We start from the raw sequence: 18337 nt of genomic DNA, 5'->3' as shown, positions 1-18337 counted from the left end.
AGTCTACTGAATATTATCTTTGTAGTCTACTGAGATTTTTCTTTGTAATATACTGAGAATTATCTATGTAGTCTACTGTGATTTCTCTATGTAGTCTACTGTGATTTCTCTTTGTAGTCTACTGTGATTTCTCTATGTAGTCTACTGTGATTTCTCTTTGTAGTCTACTGAGATTTCTCTATGTAGTCTACTGAGATTTCTCTATGTAGTCTACTGTGATTTCTCTTTGTAGTCTACTGTGATTTCTCTTTGTAGTCTACTGTGATTTCTCTATGTAGTCTACTGTGATTTCTCTATGTAGCCTACTGTGATTTCTCTATGTAGTCTACTGTGATGTATGTATGCAGTCTACTGAATATTATCTTTGTAGTCTACTGAGATTTTTCTTTGTAATATACTGAGAATTATCTATGTAGTCTACTGTGATTTCTATATGTAGTCTACTGTGATTTCTCTTTGTAGTCTACTGTGATATCTCTATGTAGTCTACTGTGATTTCTCTATGTAGTCTACTGTGATTTCTCTATGTAGTCTACTGTGATTTCTCTATGTAGTCTACTGTGATTTCTCTATGTAGTCTACTGAGATTTCTCTATGTAGTCTACTGAGATTTCTATATGTAGTCTACTGAGATTTTTCCTTTGTTATATACTGAGAATTATCTATGTAGTCTACTGAGATTTCTCTATGTAGTCTACTGTGATTTCTCTTTGTAGTCTACTGTGATTTCTCTATGTAGTCTACTGTGATTTCTCTATGTAGTCTACTGAGAATTATCTATGTAGTCTACTGTGATTTCTCTTTGTAGTCTACTGTGATTTCTCTATGTCGTCTACTGAATATTCTCTTTGTAGTCTACTGAGATTTCTCTTTGTAGTCTACTGTGATTTCTCTTTGTAGTCTACTGTGATTTCTCTTTGTAGTCTACTGTGATTTCTCTTTGTAGTCTACTGTGATTTCTCTATGTAGTCTACTGTGATTTCTCTATGTAGTCTACTGTGATTTTTTTAAGTAGTCTACTGAGATTTCTGTATGTAGTCTACTGACATTTCTCTTTCTAATATACTGATTATTATATATTTAGTCTACTGAGATTTTTCTATGTAGTCTACTGTAATTTTTCTTTGTAGTCTACTCTGATTTCTCTATGTAGTCTACTGTGATTTCTCTTTGTAGTCTACTGAGATTTCTGTATGTAGTCTACTGAGATTTCTATATGTAGTCTACTGAGATTTTTCCTTTGTTATATACTGAGAATTATCTATGTAGTCTACTGAGATTTCTCTATGTAGTCTACTGTGATTTTTCTCTTTGTAGTCTACTGTGATTTCTCTTTGTAGTCTACTGTGATTTCTCTATGTAGTCTACTGTGATTTCTCTATGTAGCCTACTGTGATTTCTCTATGTAGTCTACTGTGATGTATGTATGCAGTCTACTAAATATTATCTTTGTAGTCTACTGAGATTTTTCTTTGTAATATACTGAGAATTATCTATGTAGTCTACTGTGATTTCTCTATGTAGTCTACTGTGATTTCTCTTTGTAGTCTACTGTGATTTCTCTTTGTAGTCTACTGTGATTTCTCTATGTAGTCTACTGTGATTTCTCTATGTAGTCTACTGTGATTTCTCTATGCAGTCTATTGTGATTTTATTAGGTAGTCTACTGTGATTTCTCTTTGTAGTCTACTGAGATTTCTGTATGTAGTCCACTGAGATTTTTTTTGTTATATACTGAGAATTATCTGTGTAGTATACTGAGATTTTTCTATGTAGTCTACTGTGATTTCTCTTTGTAGTCTACTGTGATTTCTCTATGTAGTCTACTATGATTTCTCTTTGTAGTCTACTGAGATTTCTGTATGTAGTCTACTGAGATTTCTATATGTAGTCTACTGAGATTTTTCCTTTGTTATATACTGAGAATTATCTATGTAGTACTACTGAGATTTCTCTATGTAGTCTACTGTGATTTCTCTATGTAGTCTACTGTGATGTATGTATGCAGTCTACTGAATATTATCTTTGTAGTCTACTGAGATTTTTCTTTGTAATATACTGAGAATTATCTATGTAGTCTACTGTGATTTCTATATGTAGTCTACTGTGATTTCTCTTTGTAGTCTACTGTGATATCTCTATGTAGTCTACTGTGATATCTCTATGTAGTCTACTGTGATATCTCTATGTAGTCTACTGTGATTTCTCTATCTAGTCTACTGTGATTTCTCTATGTAGTCTACTGTGATTTCTCTATGTCGTCTACTGAATATTATCTATGTAGTTTACTGAGATTTCTATATGTAGTCTACTGAGATTTTTCCATTGTTATATACTGAGAATTATCTATGTAGTCTACTGAGATTTCTCTATGTAGTCTACTGTGATTTCTCTATGTATCCTACTGTGATTTCTCTATGTAGTCTACTGTGATGTATGTATGCAGTCTACTGAATATTATCTTTGTAGTCTACTGAGATTTTTCTTTGTAATATACTGAGAATTATCTATGTAGTCTACTGTGATTTCTATATGTAGTCTACTGTGATTTCTCTTTGTAGTCTACTGTGATATCTCTATGTAGTCTACTGTGATTTCTCTATGTAGTCTACTGTGATTTCTCTATGTAGTCTACTGTGATTTCTCTATGTCGTCTACTGAGATTTTTCCTTTGTTATATACTGAGAAGTTCTCTATGTAGTCTACTGTGATTTCTCAATGTCGTCTACTGAGATTTTTCCTTTGTTATATACTGAGAATTATCTATGTAGTCTACTGAGATTTCTCTATGTAGTCTACTGTGATTTCTCTATGTCGTATACTGAATATTATCTATGTAGTCTTCTGTGATATCTCTATGTAGTCTACTGAGAATTATCTATGTAGTCTACTGTGATATCTCTATGTAGTCTACTGTGATTTCTCTATGTAGTCTACTGTGATTTCTCTTTGTAGTCTACTGTGATTTCTCTATGTCGTCTACTGAATATTATCTATGTAGTTTACTGAGATTTCTATATGTAGTCTACTGAGATTTTTCTTTGTAGTCTACTGTGATATCTCTTTGTAGTCTACTGTGATTTCTCTATGTAGTCTACTGTGATTTCTCTATGTAGTCTACTGTGATTTCTCCATGTCGTCTACTGAATATTATCTATGTAGTCTTCTGAAATTTCTATATGTAGTGTACTGAGATTTTTCCATTGTTATATACTGAGAATTATCTATGTAGTCTACTGAGATTTCTCTATGTAGTCTACTGTGATTTCTCTATGTCGTCTACTGAATATTGTCTATGTAGTCTTCTGTGATATCTCTATGTAGTCTAAAGAGAATTATCTATGTAGTCTACTGTGATTTCTCTTTGTAGTCTCCTGCGATTTCTCTATGTCGTCTACTGAATATTATCTTTGTAGTCTACTGAGATTTCTCTTTGTAGTCTACTGTGATATCTCTTTGTAGTCTACTGTGATTTCTCTTTGTAGTCTACTGTGATTTCTCTTTGTAGTCTACTGTGATTTCTGTATGTAGTCTCCAGTGATTTCTCTATGTAGCCTACTGTGATTTTTTTAAGTAGTCTACTGAGATTTCTGTATGTAGTCTACTGACATTTCTCTTTCTAATATACTGATTATTATATATTTAGTCTACTGAGATTTTTCTATGTAGTCTACTGTAATTTTTCTTTGTAGTCTACTCTGATTTCTCTATGTAGTCTACTGTGATTTCTCTTTGTAGTCTACTGAGATTTCTGTATGTAGTCTACTGAGATTTCTATATGTAGTCTACTGAGATTTTTCCTTTGTTATATACTGAGAATTATCTATGTAGTCTACTGTGATTTCTCTATGTAGTCTACTGTGATTTCTCTTTGTAGTCTACTGTGATTTCTCTTTGTAGTCTACTGTGATTTCTCTATGTAGTCTACTGTGATTTCTCTATGTAGTCTACTGTGATTTCTCTATGTAGTCTACTGTGATGTATGTATGCAGTCTACTGAATATTATCTTTGTAGTCTACTGAGATTTTTCTTTGTAATATACTGAGAATTATCTATGTAGTCTACTGTGATTTCTATATGTAGTCTACTGTGATTTCTTCTCTTTTAGTCTACTGTGATATCTCTATGTAGTCTACTGTAATATCTCTATGTAGTCTACTGTGATTTCTCTATCTAGTCTACTGTGATTTCTCTATGTAGTCTACTGTGATTTCTCTTTGTAGTCTACTGAGATTTCTATATGTAGTCTACTGAGATTTTTCCTTTGTTATATACTGAGAATTATCTATGTAGTCTACTGAGATTTTTCTATGTAGTCTACTGTGATTTCTCTTTGTAGTCTACTGTGATTTCTCTATGTAGTCTACTATGATTTCTCTTTGTAGTCTACTGAGATTTCTGTATGTAGTCTACTGATATTTCTATATGTAGTCTACTGAGATTTTTCCTTTGTTATATACTGAGAATTATCTATGTAGTCTACTGAGATTTCTCTATGTAGTCTACTGTGATTTCTCTATGTCGTCTACTGAATATTGTCTATGTAGTCTTCTGTGATATCTCTATGTAGTCTAAAGAGAATTATCTATGTAGTCTACTGTGATTTCTCTTTGTAGTCTCCTGCGATTTCTCTATGTCGTCTACTGAATATTATCTTTGTAGTCTACTGAGATTTCTCTTTGTAGTCTACTGTGATATCTCTTTGTAGTCTACTGTGATTTCTCTTTGTAGTCTACTGTGATTTCTCTTTGTAGTCTACTGTGATTTCTGTATGTAGTCTCCAGTGATTTCTCTATGTAGCCTACTGTGATTTTTTTTAAGTAGTCTACTGAGATTTCTGTATGTAGTCTACTGACATTTCTCTTTCTAATATACTGATTATTATATATTTAGTCTACTGAGATTTTTTCTATGTAGTCTACTGTAATTTTTCTTTGTAGTCTACTCTGATTTCTCTATGTAGTCTACTGTGATTTCTCTTTGTAGTCTACTGAGATTTCTGTATGTAGTCTACTGAGATTTCTATATGTAGTCTACTGAGATTTTTCCTTTGTTATATACTGAGAATTATCTATGTAGTCTACTGAGATTTCTCTATGTAGTCTACTGTGATTTCTCTTTGTAGTCTACTGTGATTTCTCTTTGTAGTCTACTGTGATTTCTCTATGTAGTCTACTGTGATTTCTCTATGTAGTCTACCGTGATTTCTCTATGAAGTCTACTGTGATGTATGTATGCAGTCTACTGAATATTATCTTTGTAGTCTACTGAGAGTTTTCTTTGTAATATACTGAGAATTATCTATGTAGTCTACTGTGATTTCTATATGTAGTCTACTGTGATTTCTCTTTGTAGTCTACTTTGATATCTCTATGTAGTCTACTGTCATATCTCTATGTAGTCTACTGTGATTTCTCTATCTAGTCTATTGTGATTTTATTAGGTAGTCTACTGTGATTTCTCTTTGTAGTCTACTGAGATTTCTGTATGTAGTCCACTGAGATTTTTTTTTGTTATATACTGAGAATTATCTGTGTAGTATACTGAGATTTTTCTATGTAGTCTACTGTGATTTCTCTTTGTAGTCTACTGTGATTTCTCTATGTAGTCTACTGTGATTTCTCTTTGTAGTCTACTAAGATTTCTGTATGTAGTCTACTGAGATTTCTATATGTAGTCTACTGAGATTTTTCCTTTGTTATATACTGAGAATTATCTATGTAGTCTACTGAGATTTCTCTATGTAGTCTACTGTGATTTCTCTATGTAGTCTACTGTGATGTATGTATGCAGTCTACTGAATATTATCTTTGTAGTCTACTGAGATTTTTCTTTGTAATATACTGAGAATTATCTATGTAGTCTACTGTGATTTCTATATGTAGTCTACTGTGATTTCTCTTTGTAGTCTACTGTGATTTCTATATGTAGTCTACTGTGATATCTCTATGTAGTCTACTGTGATATCTCTATGTAGTCTACTGTGATTTCTCTATCTAGTTTACTGTGATTTCTCTATGTAGTCTACTGTGATTTCTCTATGTCGTCTACTGAATATTATCTATGTAGTCTTCTGAAATTTCTATTATCTATGTAGTGTACTGAGATTTTTCCATTGTTTATCTATACTGAGAATTATCTATGTAGTCTACTGAGATTTCTCTATGTAGTCTACTGTGATTTCTCTATGTCGTCTACTGAATATTGTCTATGTAGTCTTCTGTGATATCTCTATGTAGTCTAAAGAGAATTATCTATGTAGTCTACTGTGATTTCTCTTTGTAGTCTCTGCGATTTCTCTATGTCGTCTACTGAATATTATCTTTGTAGTCTACTGAGATTTCTCTTTGTAGTCTACTGTGATATCTCTTTGTAGTCTACTGTGATTTCTCTTTGTAGTCTACTGTGATTTCTCTTTGTAGTCTACTGTGATTTCTGTATGTAGTCTCCAGTGATTTCTCTATGTAGCCTACTGTGATTTTTTTAAGTAGTCTACTGAGATTTCTGTATGTAGTCTACTGTATTTCTCTTTCTATATACTGATGATTATATTTTGTAGTCTACTGAGATTTATCTATGTAGTCTACTGTAATTTTTCTTTGTAGTCTACTGATTTCTCTATGTATCTACTGGATTTCTCTATGTAGTCTACTGAGATTTCTCTTTGTAGTCTACTGATTTTCTACTGTATTTCTCTATGTAGTCTACTGTAGATTTTCTTTGTAGTCTCTCTGATTTCTCTATGTAGTCTACTGTGATTTCTCTTTGTAGTCTACTGAATTTCTGTATGTAGTCTACTGAGATTTCTATATGTAGTCTACTGAGATTTTTCCTTTGTTATATACTGAGAATTATCTATGTAGTCTACTGAGATTTCTCTATGTAGTCTACTGTGATTTTTCTCTTTGTAGTCTACTGTGATTTCTCTTTGTAGTCTACTGTGATTTCTCTATGTAGTCTACTGTGATTTCTCTATGTAGTCTACCGTGATTTCTCTATGAAGTCTACTGTGATGTATGTATGCAGTCTATGTCTACTGAATATTATCTTTGTAGTCTACTGAGAGTTTTCTTTGTAATATACTGAGAATTATCTATGTAGTCTACTGTGATTTCTATATGTAGTCTACTGTGATTTCTCTTTGTAGTCTACTTTGATATCTCTATGTAGTCTACTGTCATATCTCTATGTAGTCTACTGTGATTTCTCTATCTAGTCTATTGTGATTTTATTAGGTAGTCTACTGTGATTTCTCTTTGTAGTCTACTGAGATTTCTGTATGTAGTCCACTGAGATTTTTTTTGTTATATACTGAGAATTATCTGTGTAGTATACTGAGATTTTTCTATGTAGTCTACTGTGATTTCTCTTTGTAGTCTACTGTGATTTCTCTATGTAGTCTACTGTGATTTCTCTTTGTAGTTTACTGTGATTTCTCTATGTAGTCTACTGTGATTTCTCAATGTCGTCTACTGAGATTTTTCCTTTGTTATATACTGAGAATTATCTATGTAGTCTACTGAGATTTCTCTATGTAGTCTACTGAGATTTCTCTATGTAGTCTACTGTGATTTCTCTATGTCGTATACTGAATATTATCTATGTAGTCTTCTGTGATATCTCTATGTAGTCTACTGAGAATTATCTATGTAGTCTACTGTGATATCTCTATGTAGTCTACTGTGATATCTCTATGTAGTCTACTATGATTTCTCTATGTAGTCTACTGTGATATCTCTATGTAGTCTACTGTGATATCTCTATGTAGTCTACTGTGATTTCTCTATCTAGTTTACTGTGATTTCTCTTTGTAGTCTACTGTGATTTCTCTATGTCGTCTACTGAATATTATCTATGTAGTTTACTGAGATTTCTATATGTAGTCTACTGAGATTTTTCCATTGTTATATACTGAGAATTATCTATGTAGTCTACTGAGATTTCTCTATGTAGTCTACTGTGATTTCTCTATGTATCCTACTGTGATTTCTCTATGTAGTCTACTGTGATGTATGTATGCAGTCTACTGAATATTATCTTTGTAGTCTACTGAGATTTTCTTTGTAATATACTGAGAATTATCTATGTAGTCTACTGTGATTTCTATATGTAGTCTACTGTGATATCTCTATGTAGTCTACTGTGATATCTCTATGTAGTCTACTGTGATTTCTCTATCTAGTTTACTGTGATTTCTCTATGTAGTTTTACTGTGATTTCTCTATGTCGTCTACTGAATATTATCTATGTAGTCTTCTGAAATTTCTATATGAAGAAGTCTACTGAGATTTTTCCTTTGTTATATACTGAGAATTATCTATGTAGTCTACTGAGATTTCTCTATGTAGTCTACTGTGATTTCTCTATGTCGTATACTGAATATTATCTATGTAGTCTTCTGTGATATCTCTATGTAGTCTACTGAGAATTATCTATGTAGTATACTGTGATATCTCTATGTAGTCTACTGTGATGATCTAGTCTACTATGATTTCTCTATGTAGTCTACTGTGATTTCTCTTTGTAGTCTACTGTGATTTCTCTATGTCGTCTACTGAATATTATCTATGTAGTTTACTGAGATTTCTATATGTAGTCTACTGAGATTTTTCCTTTGTTATATACTGAGAATTATCTATGTAGTCTACTGAGAATTATCTATGTAGTCTACTGTGATTTCTCTTTGTAGTCTACTGTGATTTCTCTATGTCGTCTACTGAATATTATCTTTGTAGTCTACTGAGATTTCTCTTTGTAGTCTACTGTGATTTCTCTTTGTAGTCTACTGTGATTTCTCTTTGTAGTCTACTGTGATTTCTCTTTGTAGTCTACTGTGTTATCTTTGTAGTCTACTGAATATTATCGTTGTAGTCTACTGAGATTTCCCTATGTAGTCTACTGAGATTTCCCTCTTTGTAGTCTACTGTGATTTCTCTTTGTAGTCTACTGTGATTTCTCTTTGTAGTCTACTGTGATTTCTCTATGTCGTCTACTGAATGCTATCTTTGTAGTCTACTGAGATTTCTCTTTGTAATATACTGAGAATTATCTATCTAGTCTACTGAGAATTATCTATCTAGTCTACTGAGATTTCTCTATGTAGTCTTCTGTGATATCTCTGTGACGTTTACCGGGTCCGTCCAGTCACAATTAACTGATGATCTATAGTGTCTATATTATTTACTGTTCCTATCAAATTATTCAGTGCAAATATATACAAATAATACACAGCTGACCTAGCTGTGATTCTATATATCCCTAAATATTATGATTAACAATATCAATCGTACTGATCACTCAGTGCCTCTGAGTGATCATGATAACATATAAATATACCAACAGCATAAATCATACAGATCAGAATAATTATTAAATGATTAGCAACAAATACTGAGTGATCTATAAGCCTGTGCGAGTATTCTCCCCTACCTCGGGTGATTCGATAATCCCTACTCGCACATATATAACAAGACTACGATTAAATCAATGTAATATCATTTATTAAGAACCTTTCCCTAAGGCCTAACACAACCGAGCTAACAAGTACTCAAAATCACTGTGTACTCACAGTACTCACTGCTACTGAGCACTCACGTTTACCGAGTACTCTCAGAGCAATCACTCCAGCAATGATTCACACACAATCATTACATATTACCGAGTACTCACAGAGTAATCACTAGTACTCTCAATGATTCACGTAAACGCAATCATTCAACGAGCAATCCCAAGGCTCAGTTTACAACTTACTCTCCAGAGTATTTAACGCGGAGGAGGAAAGCCTTATTCAGACATGTCAATCTCCGATCTCAACTCTACTGTAAGTTATTATCAACTGACGTATATAGGCAAGCCTTGTTCAGGCACATCTATATTTACCTTGTACTAACTAGAAGGTGTTCTCGCTTCAACAGCTCGTTCAACAATAAGAAAAACTCTCGTGATGAATGAAGAGTTTTACGTACCGTGACGCTAAATATAACGTTTCGGGGCACGAGAAAAGATAGGAAATGGAGTAGGAAGAGCAGAGTATATAGAGAAAGCATAGAGTGAGGGTCGTCTGCTATACCTATATATCTATTAATTTGGAAGACGACTCCTAGATTCTAAAATGTCCTACCATGGCATCGTCTAGCAGCAACTAGCCCCACTCATCAAGAGCAGAGGGAAAGGAAGGAACCTAATCTATCAATTTTGTATAATAGATTCTATAATTTTGAAGCCCTTCTAATTTATCTATGTGAAAATATCTAAGCTATGACCTGTACCTATACCTAACCTCTGGGCCGGCGTTATCACACCTACTCTTCATCGAAAGACCGCAGAGGGGGTTTTTATCGTGCAAGGCTGGGCATCCTCACACGGGACACCGTCTTTAGTCCCATCCGACGGACTAGGTGTTAGTAGTTAGTGGTTGTCGTGCGTGTGCTTGTGAATTTTTTGGGTGTCCCTACATTTAAACACAAACCAAGACTGACTCCATACAAAAACTGTTCTTCTTGTCAATGTCTCTGCTTTCTGTATTGCCATACCTATCTTTCGACACATAATACTGTACATTATCTGACGTGTTTAAAGTATATGTACGATTAATGCATATTGTATACATAAGTTTTTGTACAGGGAGTAATGAGAATTTTATAGGACGGTTATACTGTTATATTATAAAAGAGGTGTTAGCCGAAAGTGCATATATGTATATTGATTTAAAGAGCACGTTTAAACTAAGAAATACTGTACATGATAAACTTTGTAAAACTGCACTTAAATGCACGTTTATACTAAGGTATATACTGTACATTGATTAATGCACGTTTATACTAGTTTATACATTGTATACTAGATAAAAACACCTTTATACTAGAAATGGGGATTGTATACGTACATTGATTATAATGGGGAAGTTTTATACTAAGGTTATATGATGTACATTTGGATATAATGCATGTGGTTTATACTATGGTTATTGTACACTTGATATAATGCCTGGTGTTACTAGTACGAGCCTGGAAGAACTCCCGATGCCATTTGTTTGATGTTTGTGAATTACTATATATGTTTAGATTAACTTATTACTCTACTTGACGGCTAGACTAACAGTCGTAGCATGGTAATAAAACTATAGTCTGATTTCTCTATGCCGTGTATTGTAGTCTACTGAGATTTCTATATGTAGTCTACTGAGATTTCTCTATGTAGTCTACTGTGATATCTCTATGTAGTCTACTGTGATATCTCTTTGTAGTCTACTGTGATTTCCCTATGTAGTCTACTGTGATTTCTCTTTGTAGTCTACTGTGATTTCTCTATGTCGTGTACTGAATATTATCTTTGTAGTCTACTGAGATTTCTCTTTGTAGTCTACTGAATATTATCTTTGTAGTCTACTGAGATTTCTCTTTGTTGTCTACTGAGAATTATCTGGGTAGTCTACTGAGAATCTACTTCTATTTATCTCACGATTTTTTATGTTTTAAAGCATGTGTTGATTTATTACAAAATATGTATAATACTAACGTTTGCACTCGCTCTATTGCCTTAGTGAAGAAAGGTGTCGAGTATGCTTTTACTGTTTTTTTTAACTTGTGTAAACAGTGCGTTTGCTCAATGACTTGTATTTAATGTTTTAGTCCCAAGTTACATTGTATAATCGATCTAGTCGTTCTAATCAGCATAATAGAATTTGCTCAAGAAAGTTAAATATTATAACTAAGGTAACAATATGTTTACTTGCCTTATTTTTTATCTAAGTTTGATATGGTTTGCATATCTCTTGTACCTTTTAAATCCCAGTGAATACGATCTAATCGCTAGTATTATTAGCTTCCTTTCCTATATGTTTAGTTTTCATGTTCCATAGTATAGTTGTATCTTTTCTGTCAGTAACAACTGTTAGACCCTTTAGTCTGTTGAATTATTACGGATTCATTATATTATTGTTATCACATACCATAAAATACTTCATCAAAATATAATTCTTTTAATTGTTTTTGAATTATGACATGTCACTACATATTTTGGGTATAAGTCTGCACAGATATCATTAAATTGACAGCATTTTTATCCGTATCACAGCTGGGGTAGTTGTGATAAGATTATTCAAATAATGGTTTCTAAGGCAATACAAAATTACATTGGGTATATTACATAGGTTAACAGCATCAATAGTTTAAACATTTATTTGTTTGTTTGAGTTTTACGGCCCATCGACATCAATGAAATATCTGAAGGATTCAGACTACGATGACATGGTCGAAATTCAGCACGCACGTAATGCACGAGCGCTAGGTCTAAGGTGATATGTAATGTCCATTCTGACAGCAAAGGTTTATGTTTATTTGCATATAACCTTTTAAAATTTCCGGTTTACCTCTCAAATATGTTCTACGCGTGCAGGCTGTCTTGCGCCCTGGGACAGAGGCAGATAAATCACTGGAAATGCATATACATGTATCTCTGTCCGGTGGGATAGAATATCGTATCTCCCCTTTCTGATAGAAGTGGGGGTGATCAAAGCCGATGCTTACATTTCCTCAAATTTCTACCCGTACCATGGTCCCAAAAATGGACACACTTAGCGGTATTGTTAGAGAGGTGAATGCATCGATCCGTTACAAACTTAGCCCTCCTTCCACGGGTATCGCGGGTAGGACCAAACGTTCTTTTTATTGCTTAAATATTTAAATGCACATTTCAAGCTGTCATGCCTTTAAAGGCTTAGTGGCGTCATGCCATCGATGCATTGGAAGTATATCGTCTATCCAATCAGGTCAAAGGCAGCGATACATTGAGGCGTAAGAAATATCACTGTATACCACTGTTAAGAAAACATGACTTCACACCGGTCAACGTTTAAGTCCCAAAATGAACGATGGGGGTAGTCGGAATCGTGGAGGCCTTAACGCGCTTATGAGTCGAATTCTTGGCATACCCATACGGCTCTGGAGCCCCAGAGATTTCCCTTTGTCCTGATACATTCCTGTTAATATGATGGGTGTGGTGCAACAATCAAGATGGAGGTACCTGTAACACAAACATTTAACATAATTACATTATATTGTCTGTTAATGACCACTCGAATAAGCAATCTTTATTCTTTACTTTTTTGTTATTATTTCAATAATAAGTTAATCATGTACATAAATTACTAACTTACAGTAAGTTTCTTTTTATGCACTTACAAGCTGGAATCTATAAGAGATAAAGACATGAAGGTTCTACCGTAGATTACCCTTATTATATGACTATTTATAAAAAGAGGGTTAATTTCGCGATGACCATTTACAGAATCTGCCAGTACCATAACATAAATTAACATAAAATAGCCTGATATAGAGTAGTGTCTAATAATTGTCTTTACATTATTCATAATTTTCGCTTGTGTTTCCATAAAATAAAATGAATTTATTAATAAGATCATGATAATGTGTTGGATGTAGTGTATATGATCAAATATTTTGGGTACTAGTCTGGTGTAAGCATCAATGAGTTGTCAAGCGAAATCTTTCCTTCCTGTGATAATATCTTCTATTGTAATGTTTTACGTTTATTGCTCGTTGTTTTTAGACAATCATTGATGATCTTTGTAACTTATGTCTTTGCGTCTGTCATTGTATGGACGGTGTCTAATCAAAAGAAAACTTGCCATTTAACGCTGGTAACAATACAGAAAAAAAACAGATTAAAATCGAATATACACTAGACACAGAAATTCTGCAAAGCATACAAAGCATGCGGCCTATTTATTCATGATCTGGAAAGATGTTTATACTAAGGTTATACTGTACATTGATATAATGCACGTTTATACTAAGGTTATACTGTACATTGATATAATGCACGTTTATACTAAGGTTATACTGTACATTGATATAATGCACGTTTATACTAAGGTTATACTGTACATTGATATAATGCACGTTTATACTAAGGTTATACTGTACATTGATATAATGCACGTTTATACTAAGGTTATACTGTACATTGATATAATGCACGTTTATACTAAGGTTATACTGTACATTGATATAATGCACGTTTATACTAAGGTTATACTGTACATTGATATAATGCACGTTTGTGCTCTAATAAGTTGTACATTTGTACAATAAAGTAGCACTTTTTAAAACTATTGTTTACTTAAACTGAGCCAACAAGAACGGTTGTAAAAACCAAGGTCCTTTCTCTACACGTTTTTTTGTGTCGTCTCCTATTAATAGTATTTGTGTCCAGCGTGCTTTACTTTGACATGATCTTTTAGGCCATTTATATTGCATTTACATTTTGATTTATCAGATGTACTTCACGTTATTTCACTCCGTCAGACAACTCTCAGATGCGAATGTTGCATTATGGTGAAATAGTGATATATGTACATTGTACTTGACAACGGTAAAATGTAAATGTGTCAACACAATATTTTTATAGCTTCATGAATAAAAACCACCTTAAAACTATTTTTTATATATATCTATCTCATATTAACACAAATACGTTACCCTTACTTGCTTGATTCTACTAGTATCCACATAAATCAGATAAATAGCTGTCGGTCATCTTTCGGTTGACTATTCATTGTGTGAAGACGTCTTTTCGGACTTAACAAAAACAACAATTATCAAATTAATGGAGCCCATGATGAAAGTAGCTCCATGGTTATCACATTAGTACATTATTTTGTATGTATACACAATAATAATTGAACTTTTTCTGTTGAATGGTATTGAATTAGTTCCTTTGAATTATTTATTGGTATATGTTTCGGTGGGGAAGTTAAAAATTCTTCTTTAAGACATTTATAACTTTTTGACCGTGTTCTTATGAACTAATTTGTTTGCATACTATTTGTTATATTACTTTGATATGAGTTTTATATATTTCTATAATAATTTGTCACCTTACGGTCGCGATTTTCTATTCATTTAACTCTTCATTTTCTGTATGTGGAGTGTGAGTAATTAAATATGCTCCACCGGCGATAAACCACAAAGGATATTCATTATTTGAACAAATGAATAACTTTTGTAACTAAAGAGATAAACCAATGCGTGTGCTCCTGTGTTTTTATTGAGAAACATACTACTCGTCAGTGGTGTATCATCTTTTAAGTGCAATATCCTTTATCACCTTTATATCCTTTCATAACTCTCCTAGTTAATTAATTAACAGTATTAATAGAAACACACGGAAAATAATTTCCTTCAGAAATATTGTCTTACCCTCTGGTTAACGACACGGTGACAACGACTGATCACCTGCGAGATGAAAATAAAAACGAAACAGTTACGTGTTATAACACAAAATGGAAAATTCAATTTTTAAACTGTTTGGCTTAGAATTAATCGGGTTTTTGTTTTGTTTTACGGATTAATCTCTATAATGCGTGTGACAAGAGAAAGAAATTTCACTTTTACGTTAATGATATTGTTTATTAATGATTGGTCCTTTGAACAAAAGCCGTAAGTACTGCGAAGTAGTATTTTACATTCACATGTGATTACAAAGTGATAAATCTACACTTACATATATTTTCATAATGATAGTAAAACTGGCCTACCTCTCAACCTGTAAATGTGATAAAATACTTAAGTCATCAGCCAATAGTAGATCGCATCTCCCAGAGGATCCAACCAAACATGACAGACAGCTTTTGATGTTCGCAGGCGTTCAAAAGATGTACACACACCATGCACCACTCGTATGCTTTTCTCACACGTTCATACTTATACACATACAATTGGTAAATAATACAATATAAAGCCATTCATGAGACGACCACAGAACTACACAGACAATAGTACGATATATTTCATACAACAGAACACAAACATGTATATTATTCAATCAAGTAAACGTTTCCAACTGAATCTATATATGTGACTCATATCCGTGTTAGTAGTGTTATAGCGAGTGAAGAAAAATAGTTTTATCATCAGCCTATTAAATGCTTTTTTTCTTTTTTTTTATGTTATCTGATTATTAACAATGTTGATCATTTTCTTTAATGCTCAACTAAGTAAGTGTCTTAAGAAGTCTTGAAATTAACTCTTTACCTGTAATAAGGTATTATAACTGTTTTTATTAATAATGTATTATAATCATCAAGTCGAGATTGGGTTACACCAGAAATAGCGCTATGTGAACTTACACCACCAGATATGCGAGTTAATAACTTCTGGTGTTTACACAAAATGTTCCTCTTACACTGGTTGTGAGAGTCATGTATTCGTGATCAGTGAGCACGGTATACAAACCTGTTTCTATCGGTGTAGATGGTGGTGTTGTCGTTTTTGTTTCCTGTGTTGTTGTTGTTGTAGTACATTGCTTTATACGATCTTTTCGAGGACAGCTTATCGTCAAATGTCCGACAGCTATTGAATAGAATTTAGACAGACGTTATACTGAGCATACTACTCGGACTGTTTGTTGCACTCTGTTTAAAATAGTTAATTTGAAAATACCTGAAAGACTGAGACCGAATACAGTTTAACTCGAACATCACGAACACGGTTAGAACAATTATTTTCATGTTTAACAGAATGAAATAATTTCCCGGCAGTAAAGATATTTCATATCAGTAATATAATCATTTGTAGTTTTTTCCCTTTTTTCTTCCATAGCGTCCGTTCACCCTAGTATGTTGAAAATAAATAATTGCCAATAAATCACAGCCTTATCTGAACGTTTTTAGCAAATGGGATTCAGCCAAAAATAAAAAGGTTTATTTGTTTATTGACTTCTACATTTCTGTCAGGCGTTGCTTGGAAACAACCTAATGTACAATCAAACTACGAGAATGTATATTTCCAATGTTTGTTGTAGTTAGGTCAAAAGCGATCGTAGTTATCCATCCTCTCTGTACTTGCCTTTCAACGTCAACCAGAACAATTCCTGGTTGCTTGTTAGACTGCTGTATCTTATATCCATGTTTTTGGTAGTGAATGACTTAAATCTGGGTCGGTATCTCCATTAGTCGGAGTTGCCATCACATCACAATACAGGGTGCTTTGTATCGTTATTTCTTGGTCACATACGTGAAGCCAATATATTACAATGGTTGTAGAACAATAGGATTTCACCGAGCATATCATTGAAGTGAATACTATAAGTCTCTTTCATATGTAGCTCTAAAGGATAGATATATGCTATTCAAGGGTCAGAAATGCTGTAAAACCAGGGGCTTCATAAATGAATTATGATATTTTCTACGTAAATCCTGTTGTTTAATCTTTAAAAGTAAACCCAGCCTAGGTTCTGGAAAAAGTTAAATATGCGACGAGAAAATAGTGATTTCGTTGATGGTGTGACGTCACGAGTCTGTATTGCATGGGTAGCAAGGACATACCGCCTTATTGTCCGAGACCAGCCAGTATTACACCTGTAGGCTACAGGTCTAGGGGAAAACACTCATGTTGTCTGAGGCTGTATTGCATGGCTAGCTTTGCAATAAAGCCCCGTAACGTCACAGCCTTAACCAAATTACTATTTTTGGGTACAATTTTAACATTGTTTTTTTCAGAAACTAAGCTGGATTTACTTTAAAATATACTACCAACGGGATTTGCGTTGAAAATATCACTCAAACTTCATGTAACGAGAATTGACTTGCAGTCGCATTATTTTCGAATCTATTTCAAAATTGCAAAAAATCATAGTAGTAATACTGCAATAAAACGTCGAGGTATGAGAGAAAATACTCTTTCATATATATATATGAAATTGAAGGATAGAGATATACCCTATCCGGCATATCCACATATGAGAGAGTCTCATATTCTATACCTACCCTTGAATGCCAACCAGAACAATCCTTGGTTTCTCGTAACACTGGTATAATGAATTTCTATGTAATTATCGTTACTAGTTGCCAAATTGCGAATTCCGTAGCCCGATGTGGCATCTATTAGCACAACCAATGGTAGTCAGGGTACCGGAAGTGTCGTTCAACACCATGGCCTGATTACATGTGACGTCGAGCTGAAATTTCACGTGCAGTCCATATATGGAGATGGCTTCGAAGCAGTCGGTTTCCACAGAGCATGTCATTGAAGTGACGGACGTCATAAATGGATAATTGCTGCCTTGGAGATACAGAATTGACCCGGCCCCGTCATTTGTCATATCAACTGAAGGAAAACGACCAATTTTCCAATCTGAAAATAAATTTATCATTTCATTTTAATCTGTTATATTTTCCATTTGCCCGTGACTGACAGTATATAACCTTACCAAACAAACAAGGAATTTATGAGATTATAAATCTCCTGTAACTCCAGTTGGTGTAGTGATATGTATAACATGTATTGTGACGTCGTTCTGCCGAAGTCATGACATAAT

At 33.5% G+C, this 18337-nt stretch overlaps 1 protein-coding gene across 4 annotated transcripts in view; it reads right to left on the bottom strand.

Annotated features, from left to right (window-relative positions):
• Window positions 1-18337, bottom strand: part of LOC138321107 (muscle M-line assembly protein unc-89-like) — a 37456-nt gene that overhangs the window by 15323 nt on the left and 3796 nt on the right. Inside the window, exons 1-4 of one of the 4 annotated variants that reach the window (XM_069264527.1) lie at window positions 17787-17811; window positions 15220-16371; window positions 14506-14598; window positions 12933-13024 (exon numbers count right to left, since the gene is read on the bottom strand). The exons of 1 other annotated variant lie outside the window; for it this stretch is intronic. In XM_069264527.1, the coding sequence (XP_069120628.1) occupies window positions 12933-13024; window positions 14506-14531 (118 nt within the window). In that variant the 5' untranslated portion in view covers window positions 14532-14598; window positions 15220-16371; window positions 17787-17811. Of the gene's footprint in view, window positions 1-12932; window positions 13025-14505; window positions 14599-15219; window positions 16372-17786; window positions 17812-18337 lie in introns of those variants that run through there. 2 more of the 4 variants (XM_069264528.1, XM_069264532.1) reach the window with 2 other exon arrangements.

Source organism: Argopecten irradians, chromosome 4 (genome assembly GCF_041381155.1).
Source record: "Argopecten irradians isolate NY chromosome 4, Ai_NY, whole genome shotgun sequence".
NCBI classification, from domain to species: Eukaryota; Metazoa; Mollusca; class Bivalvia; order Pectinida; family Pectinidae; genus Argopecten; species Argopecten irradians.
This window is presented reverse-complemented; position numbering and strand designations above follow the sequence as displayed.